The following is a 13689-nucleotide window of genomic DNA, read 5'->3' as shown; positions in this document are numbered from 1 at the left end:
ACCTATCCTCCTGCTCTCGTGGTCGACGTATCCTTGGAAAGCGGTTGCGTCTTCTTCTTGTGAACGATCGAAAAACCCTGAAAAAAAAAGTTAACTATTATTACAATGTCTGCTGAAGCCGCTTCGACGCAGCCTGCTGCTACCAACCCTCCTGCCGAGTCGGCCCCGGTGACCGAGACCCCGGCCGCGGCGCCTGCGGCCGCCGAGGCTCCTGCAGAGGAGAAGCCTGCTGAGAAGAAGGAGGATGAGAAGCCCAAGGCCAGCCAGGGCTCGGTGAACACCTCGCTCTACGTGGGTGAGCTGGACCCGAATGTGAACGAGGCCATCCTGTTCGAGATCTTCAACATGGTCGGCCCCGTGAGCAGCATCCGTGTGTGCCGTGATGCGGTGACTCGTCGCTCGCTGGGCTACGCGTACGTGAACTTTTTGAATGCGGAGGACAGTGAGCGTGCGCTGGAGCAGCTGAACTACACGCCGATCCGCGGCCGCCCGTGCCGTATCATGTGGTCGCAGCGTGACCCCGGTCAGCGCCGTGCGGGCCAGGGCAATATCTTCATCAAGAACCTGGACGAGGCCATCGACAACAAGGCGCTGCACGACACCTTCGCGGCCTTCGGCAAGATTTTGTCGTGCAAGGTGGCGTCGAACGAGCAGGGCAGTCTTGGCTACGGCTTCGTGCACTACGAGTCGAAGGAGGCGGCTGAGGCGGCGATCAAGCACGTCAACGGCATGCTTCTGAACGACAAGAAGGTGTACGTGGGCCACCACATCTCGAAGAAGGACCGCCAGGCCAAGATCGAGGAGGCGCGTGCGCAGTACACGAACGTGTACGTGAAGAACCTCGACCCTGCTGTGACGCAGGAGGAGTTTGAGAAGCTCTTTGACAAGTACGGCACGATCACCTCGGCTGCCCTGGCCACCGACGAGGAGGGCAAGAGCCGTGGCTTTGGCTTTGTCAACTTTGCCGAGCACGCGCAGGCGGCGAAGGCGGTCGAGGAGCTCAACGACACGGAGTTCCACGGCCAGAAGCTGTTCCTGGGTCGTGCACAGAAGAAGTCGGAGCGTGAGGAGGAGCTGCGCAAGGCGTACGAGGCGGCGAAGAACGAAAAGCTGTCCAAGTACCAGGGCGTGAACCTGTACATCAAGAACCTGCCGGAGGAGTTTGACGACGAGCGCCTCCAGGAAGAGTTTGCGCCGTTTGGCACCACGACGTCGGCCAAGGTGATGCGCACGCCCACCGGCGCGTCGCGCGGCTTTGGCTTTGTGTGCTACTCGGCGCCCGAGGAGGCGAACAAGGCCGTGGCGGAGATGAACGGCAAGATGATCGAAAACCGTCCGCTGTACGTGGCGCTCGCGCAGCGCAAGGACGTGCGCCACCAGCAGCTCGCCGCGCAGATGATGCAGCACAACCAGCTGCGTCTGCAGCAGCAGCAGGCTGCCGCTGCCGCCGCTGCGCAGATGTACCCCGGCGCCCCCGGCATGTACTACCCCCAGCCGCCCGCGCAGTTCCCCGGCCAGGTGCGTCCGCAGTACCCGCCGGGCATGATGCAGGGCATGCCCCCGATGGCTGGCGCGCCGGGCGCGCCGTACCCCGGCCAGTTCCCCGCGGGCGGCATGTTCCCGCAGGGCTACCGCCCGCCGCGCCCGCCGCGTGGCGCTGCGCCCACTGCTGGTGCGGCCCCCGCTGGCGTGCAGCGTGGCCAGGGTGCGCCGGTGCCCGTCGCGGTGCCTGCGCAGCCCGAGGCGCTCACCGCCGCAGCGCTCGCGAATGCGTCGCCGGAGGAGCAGAAGCAGATGCTTGGTGAGGCGATCTACCCCAAGATTGCTGCGTCGCAGCCGCAGCTCGCTGGTAAGCTGACGGGTATGATTCTCGAGCTGCCGGTCGGCGAGCTGCTGCATCTGCTCGAGGACGACGAGGCTCTGAGCAGCAAGGTTGACGAGGCGCTGACGGTGCTTCGCGAGTACGAGAGCCGCGAGGGCGCCGAGGCGACGGCCTAGGGGCCTCGCGCTGGGCCGCTCCTGCCCCGTAGCATCGGGCTGCGGTCGGTCCGCTGCGGGCGCCTGTATAGTAGCACTACCTAGCGGTCCAGTCTCCGAGTCCCAAGAAGCAGCGCCGTGGCAGTTTCGCGCACTTGCGCATTGGCGTGCGTGCGACTCAGCAGGCACAGCTCCCAGCACGGCTCGCCACTGGCCAGGGCGCGCGCGCTCTCGGGCTGCGCAGCGTACGGGTCGTACTGCCCATCCTGCACGGCATCGCGGTTGTCCAGCAGGGCCTCGAAGCGCGCCTCGATCGTGGCCGTACGCACCAGCACGGCCTGCGCGAGTTCCAGCGCCCGCAGCGCACTGGTCGTGGGCCAGTGCAGCGCCGCGCCCAACAGGCGGCGCACCAGCGCCGCCGTGCGCTCCAGCGACACCTGGAGCGTCGCGCGCGGCGCCTGCACAAGCGCCATGTCCATCGCGTAAAACAGCAGGGACGCTTCGCTCCAGCGCCGCAGGCCCGTGACCTGGCCGCGCCGGGGCACGTCGCCCTCTTCCAGCTGCCCGCTCGTGCTCAGCGGCAGGAGCACCGTGTACAGCGCCGCGTACATGTCGCCGAGATCCAGCTCCAGCGCGCCGCCCTGTCCGTGCTGCAGTGCTAACGCAGCGACCATGCACAGCAGCGCCGCGCGGTACGTGCGCGCCTCCAGCGCGTCCGCCAGCCGGCCGCGCAGCACACCGACCACGTCGCGGAAGAAGTCGACACTCACGTGATGAGCATAGTGCACGAGGCCTTCGAGCGCCGACGCAAGGAGCGGCAGCGGCACGTCGCTCTTCAAGACGCGGAAGTACAGCGCGAAGAGCAGCTTGAGTGTCTCGGACTGGTTGCGCTCGCGCGCCTCGACGTCGAGGGCGGCGTCCGCCTCGCGCATCTCCTGCTCGATTGCCTGCAGCTCGCGGTCCTTCTTGACTTGCTTCTTGCTGCGGTGGACAGCGAGGCCCTGGCGCACCTTCTTTGGGTCGGCGCGGCGCGGCGTCGGGCGCGCACTCGCGGCGCCCATGGGGCCGCTCTTTACGTCGCGGCTCAGCTCGCTGCGCAGCCTCAAGTGCACAAGCACATCGAGCACATTCGCGTGCACGGCAAACTTGCGCTCGCGGACCATGCGGTACAGGAGCTGGACGAGCTCGAGCGCAATCTCGCCGTCCGCATCCTGCCGCAGCAGCTGGACGAGCGACGAGGCACACTGCTCGCTCGCCGGCGTCCACGACTTGCGCGAGAGGTGTGAAATCACCGAGGCGAGCAGGTTCTTGCGGAAGTTGAAGTGCGGCACACGCACGAGCAGCGTGCAAAAGCAGCGCAGTGCCACGCGCGAGAGGGGCGAGGAGGCGTCGCGCACCTCGGCCTCACAGCACTCGAGATACTCGCGGTAGAACCGCACGAGACTCTGCTCCCAGTCGCGCCGGCGCGCGACCTCCTGGCTCACCCGCTCTTTTTGCTCCTGCTCCGACAGCGCGCGGATGCGGTAGCCGGGAATTACGTCCACCCATACAGCCAGCAGCGAAAGCAGCGCTAGCTGTCGGATATGGGGGTGTACCTGCACTGCCGAGCCTCCCTCGCCCGGCGGCGGCGCCACCCTGGCCTGAGCAAACACGAGCAGGCGCTGCAGCGCGGCCGTGCCCATCTCGGGGTCGCCCACGATCTGCGACGCAAGGTGCGCAATCTGCTCGCGCGCCTCGCCCAGCGCGCGGGTGCGCTGCGCCGCCTGCGGAGAGAGGGCACCACGCGCAAGCTCGTAGGGCGGCGCGAGGCCGAATCGCCGTGAGTGTGCTGCCGAGGAGGGCACATAAGGCGCAGGCGCCTCGGGCGCTTCGTCGCTCTCGTCATAGTCGTCGTCGGAGAACACGGCGCGGCTGTGGAGCGCCGGGGCGTCGTCGTCGGAGACCGCCTCGACGACGCCGCGCTCTGTGCGGATCGGCAAGGGCTGCTGAGCGCGCATCTCGCGCGCCGCTGCCTCGCGTCTCTCGCGCCGCGCGGCCATATGTAGGTATCGCTCTTCGTAGTCGTCGTCGCGCTCCTCGTCCAGCTCCTCGTCCAGGTCGTCCAGGTCGTCCAGGTCGTCCAGGTCGTCCAGCTCCTCGTCCCGGCCGTCTAGCTCCTCGTCCTCACTCTCACTCGCGCCCTCCATGTCCGTGCTCGCGTCGCTGTCGCTCAGCTCGGCCGGCCGGCGCCGTGCATTCAATGCCTCGCGCTGCCTGCGCTTCTCCGCGAGCATGCGCTCCTTCTCCTTGGCCTGTGCACCGGCCTGCGTCACGTCCGGCAGCGTGGCGCGCGAGAGGAATTGCAGCGCAGCGAGTTGGTCGTCGCCATCGGCCGCCATGTCCTGCGCATCACGCGCCCGCTCGTCGTCGTCGTCGTCGCTATCGACCGGCGCAATGCGCGCACGCTTGGCACTCTTGCCCGAGCTCGCAGCTGCACCTGCCTTGCGCGTGCGCGCCGGCGGCGCCCGCGTCGTGCCCCGCGCCATCGTCGCCACTGCGCAGGGCGAGGCGAGCGCCGACCTTTTTCACACACGTGACGACTCCCCTCCACCATGTCGTCCTCGCCACCCGGCTGGGCGGGCGCCGTGGTGGGCCTGCCCGGGCTCGAGAGGGGCGACGGCCTGCCGTCGTTCGGTATGGATGCAGGGTACGTGCCTGTGCGTGGGACCGAGAGTGCGACGGGCACGCCGAAAGACTTTGCGCACGTGTTCTTCTGGCGGCACGGCGCCATGTGGCCCCAGCGGCGCCGCAAGCTGATCCTCTGGCTCAATGGCGGCCCCGGCTGCTCCAGCATGGACGGCGCGCTCCTGGAGCTCGGCCCGTTCCGGTTCCAGGGGAACGGCACACTGGCCCGCGTGGCGCGCGGCATGGCATGGAACGAGTACGCGGACGTGGTGTACGTCGATCAGCCGGTCGGCACGGGCTTCTCGATCGTGGACGGCGACGCGTTCGCGCAGTCGTTGCAGCAGGTCGCCGACGAGTTTGTCGCATTCCTGCGTGGTCTCGTGCAGCGGTACCCCGAGTACGCGCGCGACGACACGGACGTGTACCTCGCGGGCGAGAGCTACGCGGGGCAGTACATTCCCTATGTGGCCAAGACCCTGCTGCAGACGCCCGATGCGCCGCTCACGCTGCGCGGCGTGATGATCGGGAATGGCTTCATCGACCCGCGCACGCAGTACGGCACATCGGTCGAGACGATGCAGCTGGCCGGCGTGTGGCAGGCGCAGGGACCCGAGCTCCAGCACATGGCGCCGTTCGTGCAGCAGTGCCGCGACGCCATGAAAAAAGACACGGTGGTGCGCGCCGAGTACCCCGAGTGTGAGGCCGTGGCCATCGAGGTCGAGCACCTGACGCTCACGAGCGTGCCGGGCGGCGAGCGCTGCATCAACATGTTCGACCTGCGCCTCAACGACACGGCGCCCGCCTGCGGCATGAACTGGCCCCCTGAGATCAGCGCCATGAGTGCGTACCTCGCGCGGGCGGACGTGCGCGGCGCCCTGCACGTCGATGGGCGCCTGCAGCCCGAGGCCTGGGTCGAGTGCAATAGCCGCGTCGGGCGCGTGCTGCGGGCCGCCGCCCAGACCGAGGAGGCCAGTGTGCACTTCCTCCCGACGCTGCTGGAGCAGGGCGTGCGTGTGCTGCTGTTCGCCGGCGACCAGGACCTGGTGTGCTCGGCGCTGGGGCACCAGCGCCTCGTCGATGCGCTGACATGGCAGGGGCAGACGGGCATGGGCGCACATGCGCGCCCCGCGCCGTACCTCCTCAACGAGGCCCCGGTCGGCACCTGGATCGAGGCACGCAATCTCACCCTCGCGACGTTCTACAATGCCTCGCACATGGCGCCCTACGACGCGCCGTACGCAGCGCACGATATGATGCTCCGCTTTGTCGGCGCGGAGCGCACATGGCCGCCCGGCTCGGTGCCCTCGGTGCGCACGCGCATCGGCGACAGCGAGGCGTGGCTCGTCGCCGCGCCGGCGTCGCTGGGCCTGTCGCGCGAATGGATGCTCGTCGCGCTCCTCGTGTTGGGCGTGGCCTTCTGCCTGTACCGGCGCCGGCGCGCGCGGCGCCCGGCGAGCGGCGGGTACTATGCGGTCGGCCAACACATTGTCGACGAGCCGCGCATGCGCGCGCACGACTTGGAAATGAACACGTTCGTACTGGACGACGAGGAGGGCGCCTAGATCTCGAGCGCCTCGATAGCGTATACAGGCACCAGCAGGCTGGCCTCATGCAGCTCCGCGCGGCGCGAGCGGGTGTCGGGAGCCTCGGTCGCGCGCGCAGTGACGGACGCGAGCGGCGCGCGCAGGCGCTCGAGCGCCTGCAGCGCCTGCACATGCTGCGCGACGCCCCTGGCCCAGTCGCGCAGGAACGCGTGCGTGCGCGGCGCGGCGATCCACTGCGGGAAGAAGGTATCGAGCAAATCTTCCGCGAACGACACACACATCTCGAGGCTCGGCGGTACCACATCGCCCGTGCGGTACACAATCGACGTGTGCGGCACGGTACGCACCGCCTCGGCCTCCCGGGGCACACGGCCGTCCAGCGGCGCAGCGAGTTGGCGGTCGAGCCACAGGTGGAGGATGTCCAGCAGCAGCAGCACGTCGTCGTCGCGCTGGATGTGCGTGCGCAGTGCCATGCGGAGCGCCGGCTTGGAGAACGACGGCGGCGCAAGGACATGCTGCAGCACCCGCGCGACCGGCGGCGTGCCTGCGTCGTCGCGCGCCGCGAGCGCAGCCTGCAGCAGCGCCACCGCATGCGCCTCGCTCAGATCCGGCACGTGGCGCAGGAGCAGGATCCGCACCGACCAGTCGTGCGTCGCCTGCACGCGCGCCACGAGGTGCGGCACCGAGGCCGCGGCCGAGACGTAGCCACGCTCCAGGAGGAAGCGCACCGTCTCGCGCGCGAACGGCGCGGGACCCGTGTGCCCCGGCGCATAGGCAGGCAGCGCGCGGTCCAGCACGGCAGCGACCAGGGCGCTGTCGATCGCGACACGCGGCGCCTTGCGGCCTGCCTTGATCTGCTCGGCCGCACGCACACGCTCCGTCTCGCCCTGGACCCACGCGCGGAACTGCTCGTCCAGGGCGCGCGTGCATGCGGCCGGCTCGGTCGGCAGTGCATCGAGGGCGGCGCGCAGCGCCTGCTGCGACGTGGAGAGCAGCGGCGCCGCAGGGGGCGCAGCGAGCCACGGCTGCGTGCGCGCTGCCGCGCCCAGCGCGTGGCGCAAGAGCCCGGCCGGCGGCACACTCACGGGCAGCGCGGCAATGCTGCTTTTGAGCGCGCTGTCGTCCGCGGGGTCGATCTGCACGAGCACATGGTCGTCGAGGACGCGCGCTGCGCTCACGCACCCGGCGCCACTGACACTGAGCGACCACTCGACGACGGCCAGCACGGCATCGAGGTCGACGTCCCACACGAGCGCGGCCGCGCGCGCCTTTCCGCCCTCCGTGTGCAGGGCGACCAGGAGCAAGTGCGACGCGGAGAGAAACACGAGGCGCGCACAGGTGATGCGCAGCGCCACCGCCGGCGCCGGCGCCGGCGCCGGCTCCAGCGCAAGGACGCCTGGCGACGGCGCCGTGACTCGAAGCGTCACGAGCGTGCCGTCGCGTTGCAGCGCCGCGACGCGCCCGGACGCATGGACGGCGCACGAGACGAGATGCCGCGCGTCGCCGGCCGGCAGCGCACACGATTGGGCGCGGAGGAAGGGCGCGGCGGCGTGTGCCGTCACGACGTGCAGGTGGGCAGAGGCAGCATCGCGCTCCGCCGCCACGAGCGCGAGCGCGCCGAGGGGCGCGTCATCCGGTGCGGCGCCTGTGGCGCGCACGAGGGGCGCGTCGGCCGTGGGGCACAGCCGCTGCACGTCCAGGACGACGGGCGCGGCCGTGTACGTGGCCGTGAGTGCATCTGTCTCGCTGGGGTGCAGGAGCACAACCGCGCCATCGCGGCGCGTGGCGAAGAGCGCCGCGGGGCCGATGGGGTGCAGCGTCGCAAGGATGCCCGGCACGACAAACGAGGTGTGGGCCGTGTCTGGCGCAGCGGCGAGGAGCTGGCCGCGCGCGTCGAGGTGCTCGGTGATTGCGTGCACGCGCGTGTGCGCGCCGTCGTCGGCTACGACGCCATAGTAGGTCGTGCGCAGATACGGGCGCGTGCCATGCGTGGCGCGCGCCTCGACGACGAGGGGCGGCGTGCATGCGCGGTCGGACGGCGCGAGCGTGTAGGTGTGCACGGGTGTCTGTGTGTGCAGGTCCATGAGGACGATCGCGACGCCCTGCTCGAGCGTGGCCAGGAGGCCGCGGCGGCGGCGAAGGCCGCGGCCGCTGACCCGCACGACCTCGCCGACCGCCACGGACGAGCGGTGCTGGTGCGAGGTGCTCGACGCGCACAGCTCATGTGTGTGCGGCGAGCGTGCTCGGCTGTAGGTAGAGAGCTGGATGGGCGTCTGCAGGAGCGGCGCCGGGGCACCACTAGGAGCGGCCATCGCGCACCACCCAGGACAGAGCGAGCAGGGCGAGCAGGGGGCGGCAGAAAAAAAGTGGTCGGCCGAGACGCTTGTCCGTGCACTGGCGCCGCGGTGGCGGCGTGTCCGCCACCATGATCGGTGTAGTGCCTCGTCGTGCCGCAGGCGTGGGCCGCGCGGTCTGGGCTGCTGCGGCGCCGCGTACGTTCCACGGGTGGATGGCGCCGCGTCGTGGGCCTCACCCGCAGATGTGGCGGCCGCATGTGCTGAGCCGGAGCATGTTCATCCAGACGGAAGCGACGCCGAACGACGACTCGCTCAAGTTCATTCCGGGGTGCACAGTGATGGAGAAGGGGACGGCTGAGTTCCTGGACAAGCGCGCGTCGATGACGTCGCCGCTCGCCAAGACGCTGTTTGGTGTGGACGGCGTGACGGGCGTGTTTTACGGCCCCGACTTTGTCACGGTGTCGAAGAGCGCTGACACGCCGTGGTCGTCGATCAAGCCGGAGATCTACAGCAGCATGATGGAGTTCTTCACCGCTGGCCACAGCCTGTTTCCGGACCCCAGCACGGCGCAGGCCGGCTCGGACACGACGATCCTCGAGACGGACTCGGAGGTGGTGGCGATGATTAAGGAGCTGCTCGACACGCGAGTGCGTCCGGCGATCCAGGAGGACGGTGGCGACCTCGAGTACCGCGGCTTTGGCGAGGACACGGACGGGATCGTGCGTGTGCGGCTCAAGGGCAGCTGCCGTGGGTGCGACAGCTCGACGGTCACGCTCAAGGCGGGCATTGAGCGCATGCTCATGCACTACGTGCCGGAGGTCAAGGGCGTCGAGCAGGTGCTCGACGAGTCGGAGCAGGTCGCCCTCGACGAGTTTGGCAAGCTCGAGGAGCGCCTGGCGCAGGCGCGCGCGGAACGCGAGCGTGGTTTTTCTCCCTAGCTACGGCGCTACAGCGAAGCTCATGCGCAGTCCCATAGCCGCAAGCTCCGCGACCAGGTACTTGAGCACGTACGGGACGGCCACCACATCGAGGTCGCCAGTGCGGCGCACCACGCAGTGGCGCGGCACCGGCACACGGTGCTCGGGGGCCGCGGCCGGCGGCGGTGCGCCCGCCTCCGCGGCGCGGCGGCACACGCGGCAGTACTCGCCGCGCGGGCCGAGGGGCGCGGTGCGGTGGGCCGACTTCTCGATGGCCTGCACGGTGCCGAGGCCCGGCACGGAAATGCCGGCCGCGTCGTCGTACGCGACCGAGAGCAGGCTGCCGCAGGTGCGGCACACGTACGCGGTCGTCGCGTCCGAGCAGTGGAACAGGCGGTCCTGCAGCAGGAACGACGTGCCGTGCGCCAGCAGGGCATCGCGCTCCATCTCACCGAAGCGGATACCGCCCGCGCGCTTGCGGCCCTTGACGGGCTGGCGCGTGAGCGCATGCACCGGACCGGTCGTGCGCACCTGGAACTTGTCGTTGACCATGTGACGCAGGCGCTGGTAGAACACGACGCCGAGGTATATGTCCGCGCGCAGCTCCTGGCCCGTGATGCCCGAGTACATGGGCTCGTTGCCGAGGTAGTTGTAGCCTGCCGCGCGCAGCTGCTCGCCAAAGTACTCCACGGGCGTGTCGTCCTCGCCAAACGTCCACGGCGTCGCGTCCTGCGCCAGGCCGTGCATGGCGCCGGCCTTGCCGGCCATGCTCTCGATAAGCATGCCGATCGTCATACGACTCGGGAACGCGTGGGGGTTGATGATCACGTCCGGCTGCATGCCGCTCTCGCTGAACGGCATGTCGACCGCCGGCCACTTTTGCGAGCAGACACCCTTCTGCCCGTGCCGCGAGCTGAACTTGTCGCCAATCACCGGCGCACGCGGCACGCGGAACGTGATCTGCACACGCTGGCACGGGCCGTCGCCTGTGTCGGTGCCAATCACACGGACGGTGTCGACGTACGCGGCCTCGTCGCCCTTGTAGCGCTGGAGCCGCGTGCGGCCGCTCGCCTCGTTGTAGTAGGCGCACAGCGGCGTGCCCTTCGTCATCGGCGTGCCGACGCGGGGGAGGCCGTCCACATCGAGCTGCGCGCGCCGCGGGTCGTCCGCACGGATGTCCGGGCCCCATCCGAGGAGCAGCGCCTGGCCGCCGCCACGGCCGCCGCCGGCGTCGCGCAGGTGCACGACCTCGGACTTGTACACGGTGCCGTACCCAAAGCCGCGCTCGTGCGCAGACTTGTTGAGGATCATGGCGTCCTCCATGTCGTAGCCCGTGTAGGAGATGACGGCTACGATCGCATTCGTGCCGTTCGGAAAGTCGTCCATGGCGTACCGGTGGTGCAGCGCAGGGCGCACGACGGGCGTCTGCCCACTCTGCAGGCGATACAGCTTGTTGTCCGTGCGCCGCGAAATGGCGCCGCTCGGCGTGCCCATCGTCTGCTTGCCCATCTGGCACTGGTACATGTTGCGGGGACTCTGGTTGAAGTCGGAGAAGGGCGTGAGGTTCGCCACCACGCTCAGCACATGCGTCGGCGACACCTCGACGTGCGTCGAGACGCCAGCCTCAATCTCGGGGCGCCGGCACGCAATGTCCAGGTACACCTGCTCAAACGGACCCACGTGGTCCTCGCGCCCGTTGAACAGGTAGGTGACGGGGCGCACCATGCGCGCGCGACCGCCAAACAGGTAGAGGCCGGGGTACTGGCCGCCCAGACTCGTCGGCACGAAGCCGACCTCGAGGTCGAGCGGCACGCCATGCCGCCCCTCCGTCTTCCACACACGCAGCACCGTAGCCATGTGCCGCGCGAGCGCAGGCGTCGCGTAGCCCAGGAGCGTGCCGTTCAGCTGCACCGTGACGTGCGTGCGCGGACTCACATGCGCAGCCACGACCTCGGTCATACCGAGCGACGCGAGCAGCGCCGGCACCTGCGACACATCGAGGTCGCGCGTCGTCAGCTGGCACGCGTGCGCAAAGTGGTTCAGCAGGCCACACGGGCTACCGTCGGGCGTGTGCACCGGGCACAGAAAGCCCCACGCCTCGGGCAGCAGCTTACGCACTGTCGTGGTCTTGAGCTCGGCGAAAAAGGCACCACGGTGCACGCTGCGGAAGTGCGAGAGGAAACGGTAAAAGTTGAGCTTCTCGGCGACGATCGTAAAGCCACCGACCTGCTGCAGGTCGAGGCCACTCGGCGAGCTCAGGTTGCCCGTCGCCAGGAACGAAGAGAGACGCGCGCCCACGTCGCTGTTCACTTTGCCGAGCGTGCGCTGGATGTACCGGCGGTCGAAGAAGTCGCACCCAGGCGCGCCAGCCCGCACGTCGCGCGCCAGCTGCGCACGCACGTTGATCAGGTACTCGTCGAGGCGCTCCTGGATAATCGCGCCGTACAAAAAGCCGGGCATCAGCACATCCTGGTGCTGCGGGCTGTCGGGGTTGTCCGCACAGCACTCGCCCGCGACAAACGCGTACAACTTGCGCAGCATGAACACGAGCATGCGGTACTTGTCGCGCGGCATCTCGAGGTGCGTCAGCACAAGGCGGTTGATCAGGTCCTCGCCGACCTGCGCGTTGCTCCAGTCCTCGGGCGCGCGCATCACGACGCGGAACTTGTCGCCGAGGTACTCGAGGCACTGCTCGCCGGTCCACAGCGCGTACCGGTGGAAGCCACGGAGCAGCAGCTCGACGCGGTCCGTGAGGAACGTATTGTCCGTGTCCGTCTGCACAATGGACGTGAAGATCTCCTTGTCCGTGGCGCTCACGAGCGCCTTGAGCACCATCACAATAGGAACCATGTACTCTTGCTTCCGCCAGCTAAAGCGCAGGGTCGCACCGCCATTTTCGAGATAGTGCACCGAGTTGGTCACACTGATCAGATCGTGCCGCCCGACACAGCGGATCGACACGGCCTTGTTCGAGTAGGAGGGGCCACGGCGCGTGAACGACGAGCGCTCGATCGCCATCGCGTGGTTCGCCTTGGCCAGGATCAGGAAGCGGATCAGTCGCTCGTTGCCGTTGATGATAAAGTAGCCGCCCATCTCGTTCGGCTCCTCGTGGTGCGCAACGAGGTCCTGCGACGTGAGACCGCGCAGGTGGCACCGGTTCGACCCAACCATGATCGGGACCTGCCCCAGATCGCGCAGGTCGCTCTGCTCCGGGCCGTCGTTGACGCGCCACGATACCCGCGCAGTGAGCCGCCCGCGATACGATACAAGGCGGTTCCGGCACTCGTCCGGGAATACTCGCCGGTCCAGCGCGTCCTTGGCACGGTCCGGCACCATCGGCCGACTAAGAGACACCGAGTCGATCCGCATCTCGAGGCGGTTGCCCAGCTCGCCCTCGCCGCCGTGCGCGTCAAATACCACGCGCGGCGCAAGCGTTTGCAGGCTGCGCTCAAGCAGGCCCGCACCCTCCATCCCGATCCGATCTGCACCGCCCGGTACATCAATGGACGGGTCCTCGGACCACAGTGCATTGAAGCTCTCGATATGTGGGCGCGTAATCTCCCGGAGCGCCTTGACATCCCAGGTGTGCGACGACGGCTTCATGAAGCGTCGCTGCATATCCAGCGTGTGAAACGTATAGGGTGCATCCCATATGTCATCGTGCATACGGTCCTTCGCCAGAGGCGACTCCTCAGGCGGCGTACCGGGGCCCGACGAGTCGGACGACGGCGACGCACTTCGCATGCTGCGGGACAAGAAGGCAAGTCTGGCCGGTCGAGCCGCCTCGCAGAAAAAAGTGCTCGGCCGACCGCCCCCCCCTCCACCGCCGCGGTGGGTCGTGCGAGCTCGCCGACGCCAACGAGCATCGCACGCGTGCGCGAGGCGCGATGCACATCGTGATGGAGGACGTACTGGTGCCTGAATAAGGCGCGGGGTTTGAAAGCGTGAGCGACAGCAGCGTCCCGGGGATCTTGCGATATTTGTCAGCAGATCGTTTCCATATCGTCTGACGCGCACCAGGTGCGCGCCCAGCCGTCTTTCTTGTTCATACACGTACTGTAGAGCGGGCACATCAGTGTAGTAGGGACTCGGCACAGGGTGTGTTTTGCATGGCTTGTTCTACCTCCGATCATACTCACGTGCTACGGTGATCGTGAAATTGGCCCATTTAAGAGAGTTGTGCCATCTGTGCCTGTACATGAGCATGTCCGATCCTCCCTTTGGCATCTCGCATTTGACATCTCTCGTGTCACTCACAAACCACTTAATCACACACACTGCGGCATTCGA

General features: G+C 68.2%; 6 protein-coding genes across 6 annotated transcripts; 3 read left to right on the top strand and 3 right to left on the bottom strand.

The window, feature by feature from the left end:
- Window positions 1-105: 105 nt before the first annotated feature.
- MSY001_2241 (uncharacterized protein) lies at window positions 106-1998 on the top strand (the record flags this gene model as incomplete). The annotated part of the gene is made up of 1 exon (XM_018884080.1): window positions 106-1998. The coding sequence occupies one exon, from the start codon at window positions 106-108 to the stop codon at window positions 1996-1998; it is 1893 nt and encodes a 630-aa protein (XP_018740776.1).
- Window positions 1999-2078: 80 nt separating this feature from the next.
- MSY001_2240 (uncharacterized protein) lies at window positions 2079-4502 on the bottom strand (the record flags this gene model as incomplete). Its single annotated transcript, XM_018884079.1, has 2 exons — window positions 2079-3551; window positions 3573-4502. The coding sequence occupies 2 exons, from the start codon at window positions 4500-4502 to the stop codon at window positions 2079-2081; spliced, it is 2403 nt and encodes an 800-aa protein (XP_018740775.1).
- Window positions 4503-4568: 66 nt separating this feature from the next.
- On the top strand, window positions 4569-6168 carry MSY001_2239 (uncharacterized protein; the record flags this gene model as incomplete). The annotated part of the gene is made up of 2 exons (XM_018884078.1): window positions 4569-6103; window positions 6138-6168. The coding sequence occupies 2 exons, from the start codon at window positions 4569-4571 to the stop codon at window positions 6166-6168; spliced, it is 1566 nt and encodes a 521-aa protein (XP_018740774.1).
- A 31-nt stretch (window positions 6169-6199) lies between these two features.
- Window positions 6200-8497, bottom strand: MSY001_2238 (uncharacterized protein; the record flags this gene model as incomplete). Its single annotated transcript, XM_018884077.1, is given in 2 exon segments — window positions 6200-8390; window positions 8403-8497. 2 exon segments carry the CDS (start codon window positions 8495-8497, stop codon window positions 6200-6202), a joined length of 2286 nt encoding a protein of 761 aa, XP_018740773.1.
- Window positions 8498-8754: 257 nt separating this feature from the next.
- Window positions 8755-9420, top strand: MSY001_2237 (uncharacterized protein; the record flags this gene model as incomplete). Its single annotated transcript, XM_018884076.1, is given in 2 exon segments — window positions 8755-9129; window positions 9148-9420. The coding sequence occupies 2 exon segments, from the start codon at window positions 8755-8757 to the stop codon at window positions 9418-9420; spliced, it is 648 nt and encodes a 215-aa protein (XP_018740772.1).
- Window positions 9421-13143, bottom strand: MSY001_2236 (uncharacterized protein; the record flags this gene model as incomplete). The annotated part of the gene is made up of 1 exon (XM_018884074.1): window positions 9421-13143. One exon carries the CDS (start codon window positions 13141-13143, stop codon window positions 9421-9423), a length of 3723 nt encoding a protein of 1240 aa, XP_018740771.1.
- Window positions 13144-13689: the final 546 nt, after the last annotated feature.

Source organism: Malassezia sympodialis, genomic scaffold, assembly GCF_000349305.1.
Source record: "Malassezia sympodialis ATCC 42132 genomic scaffold, msy_sf_10, whole genome shotgun sequence".
In the NCBI taxonomy this organism is placed as follows: Eukaryota; Fungi; Basidiomycota; class Malasseziomycetes; order Malasseziales; family Malasseziaceae; genus Malassezia; species Malassezia sympodialis.
This window is presented reverse-complemented; position numbering and strand designations above follow the sequence as displayed.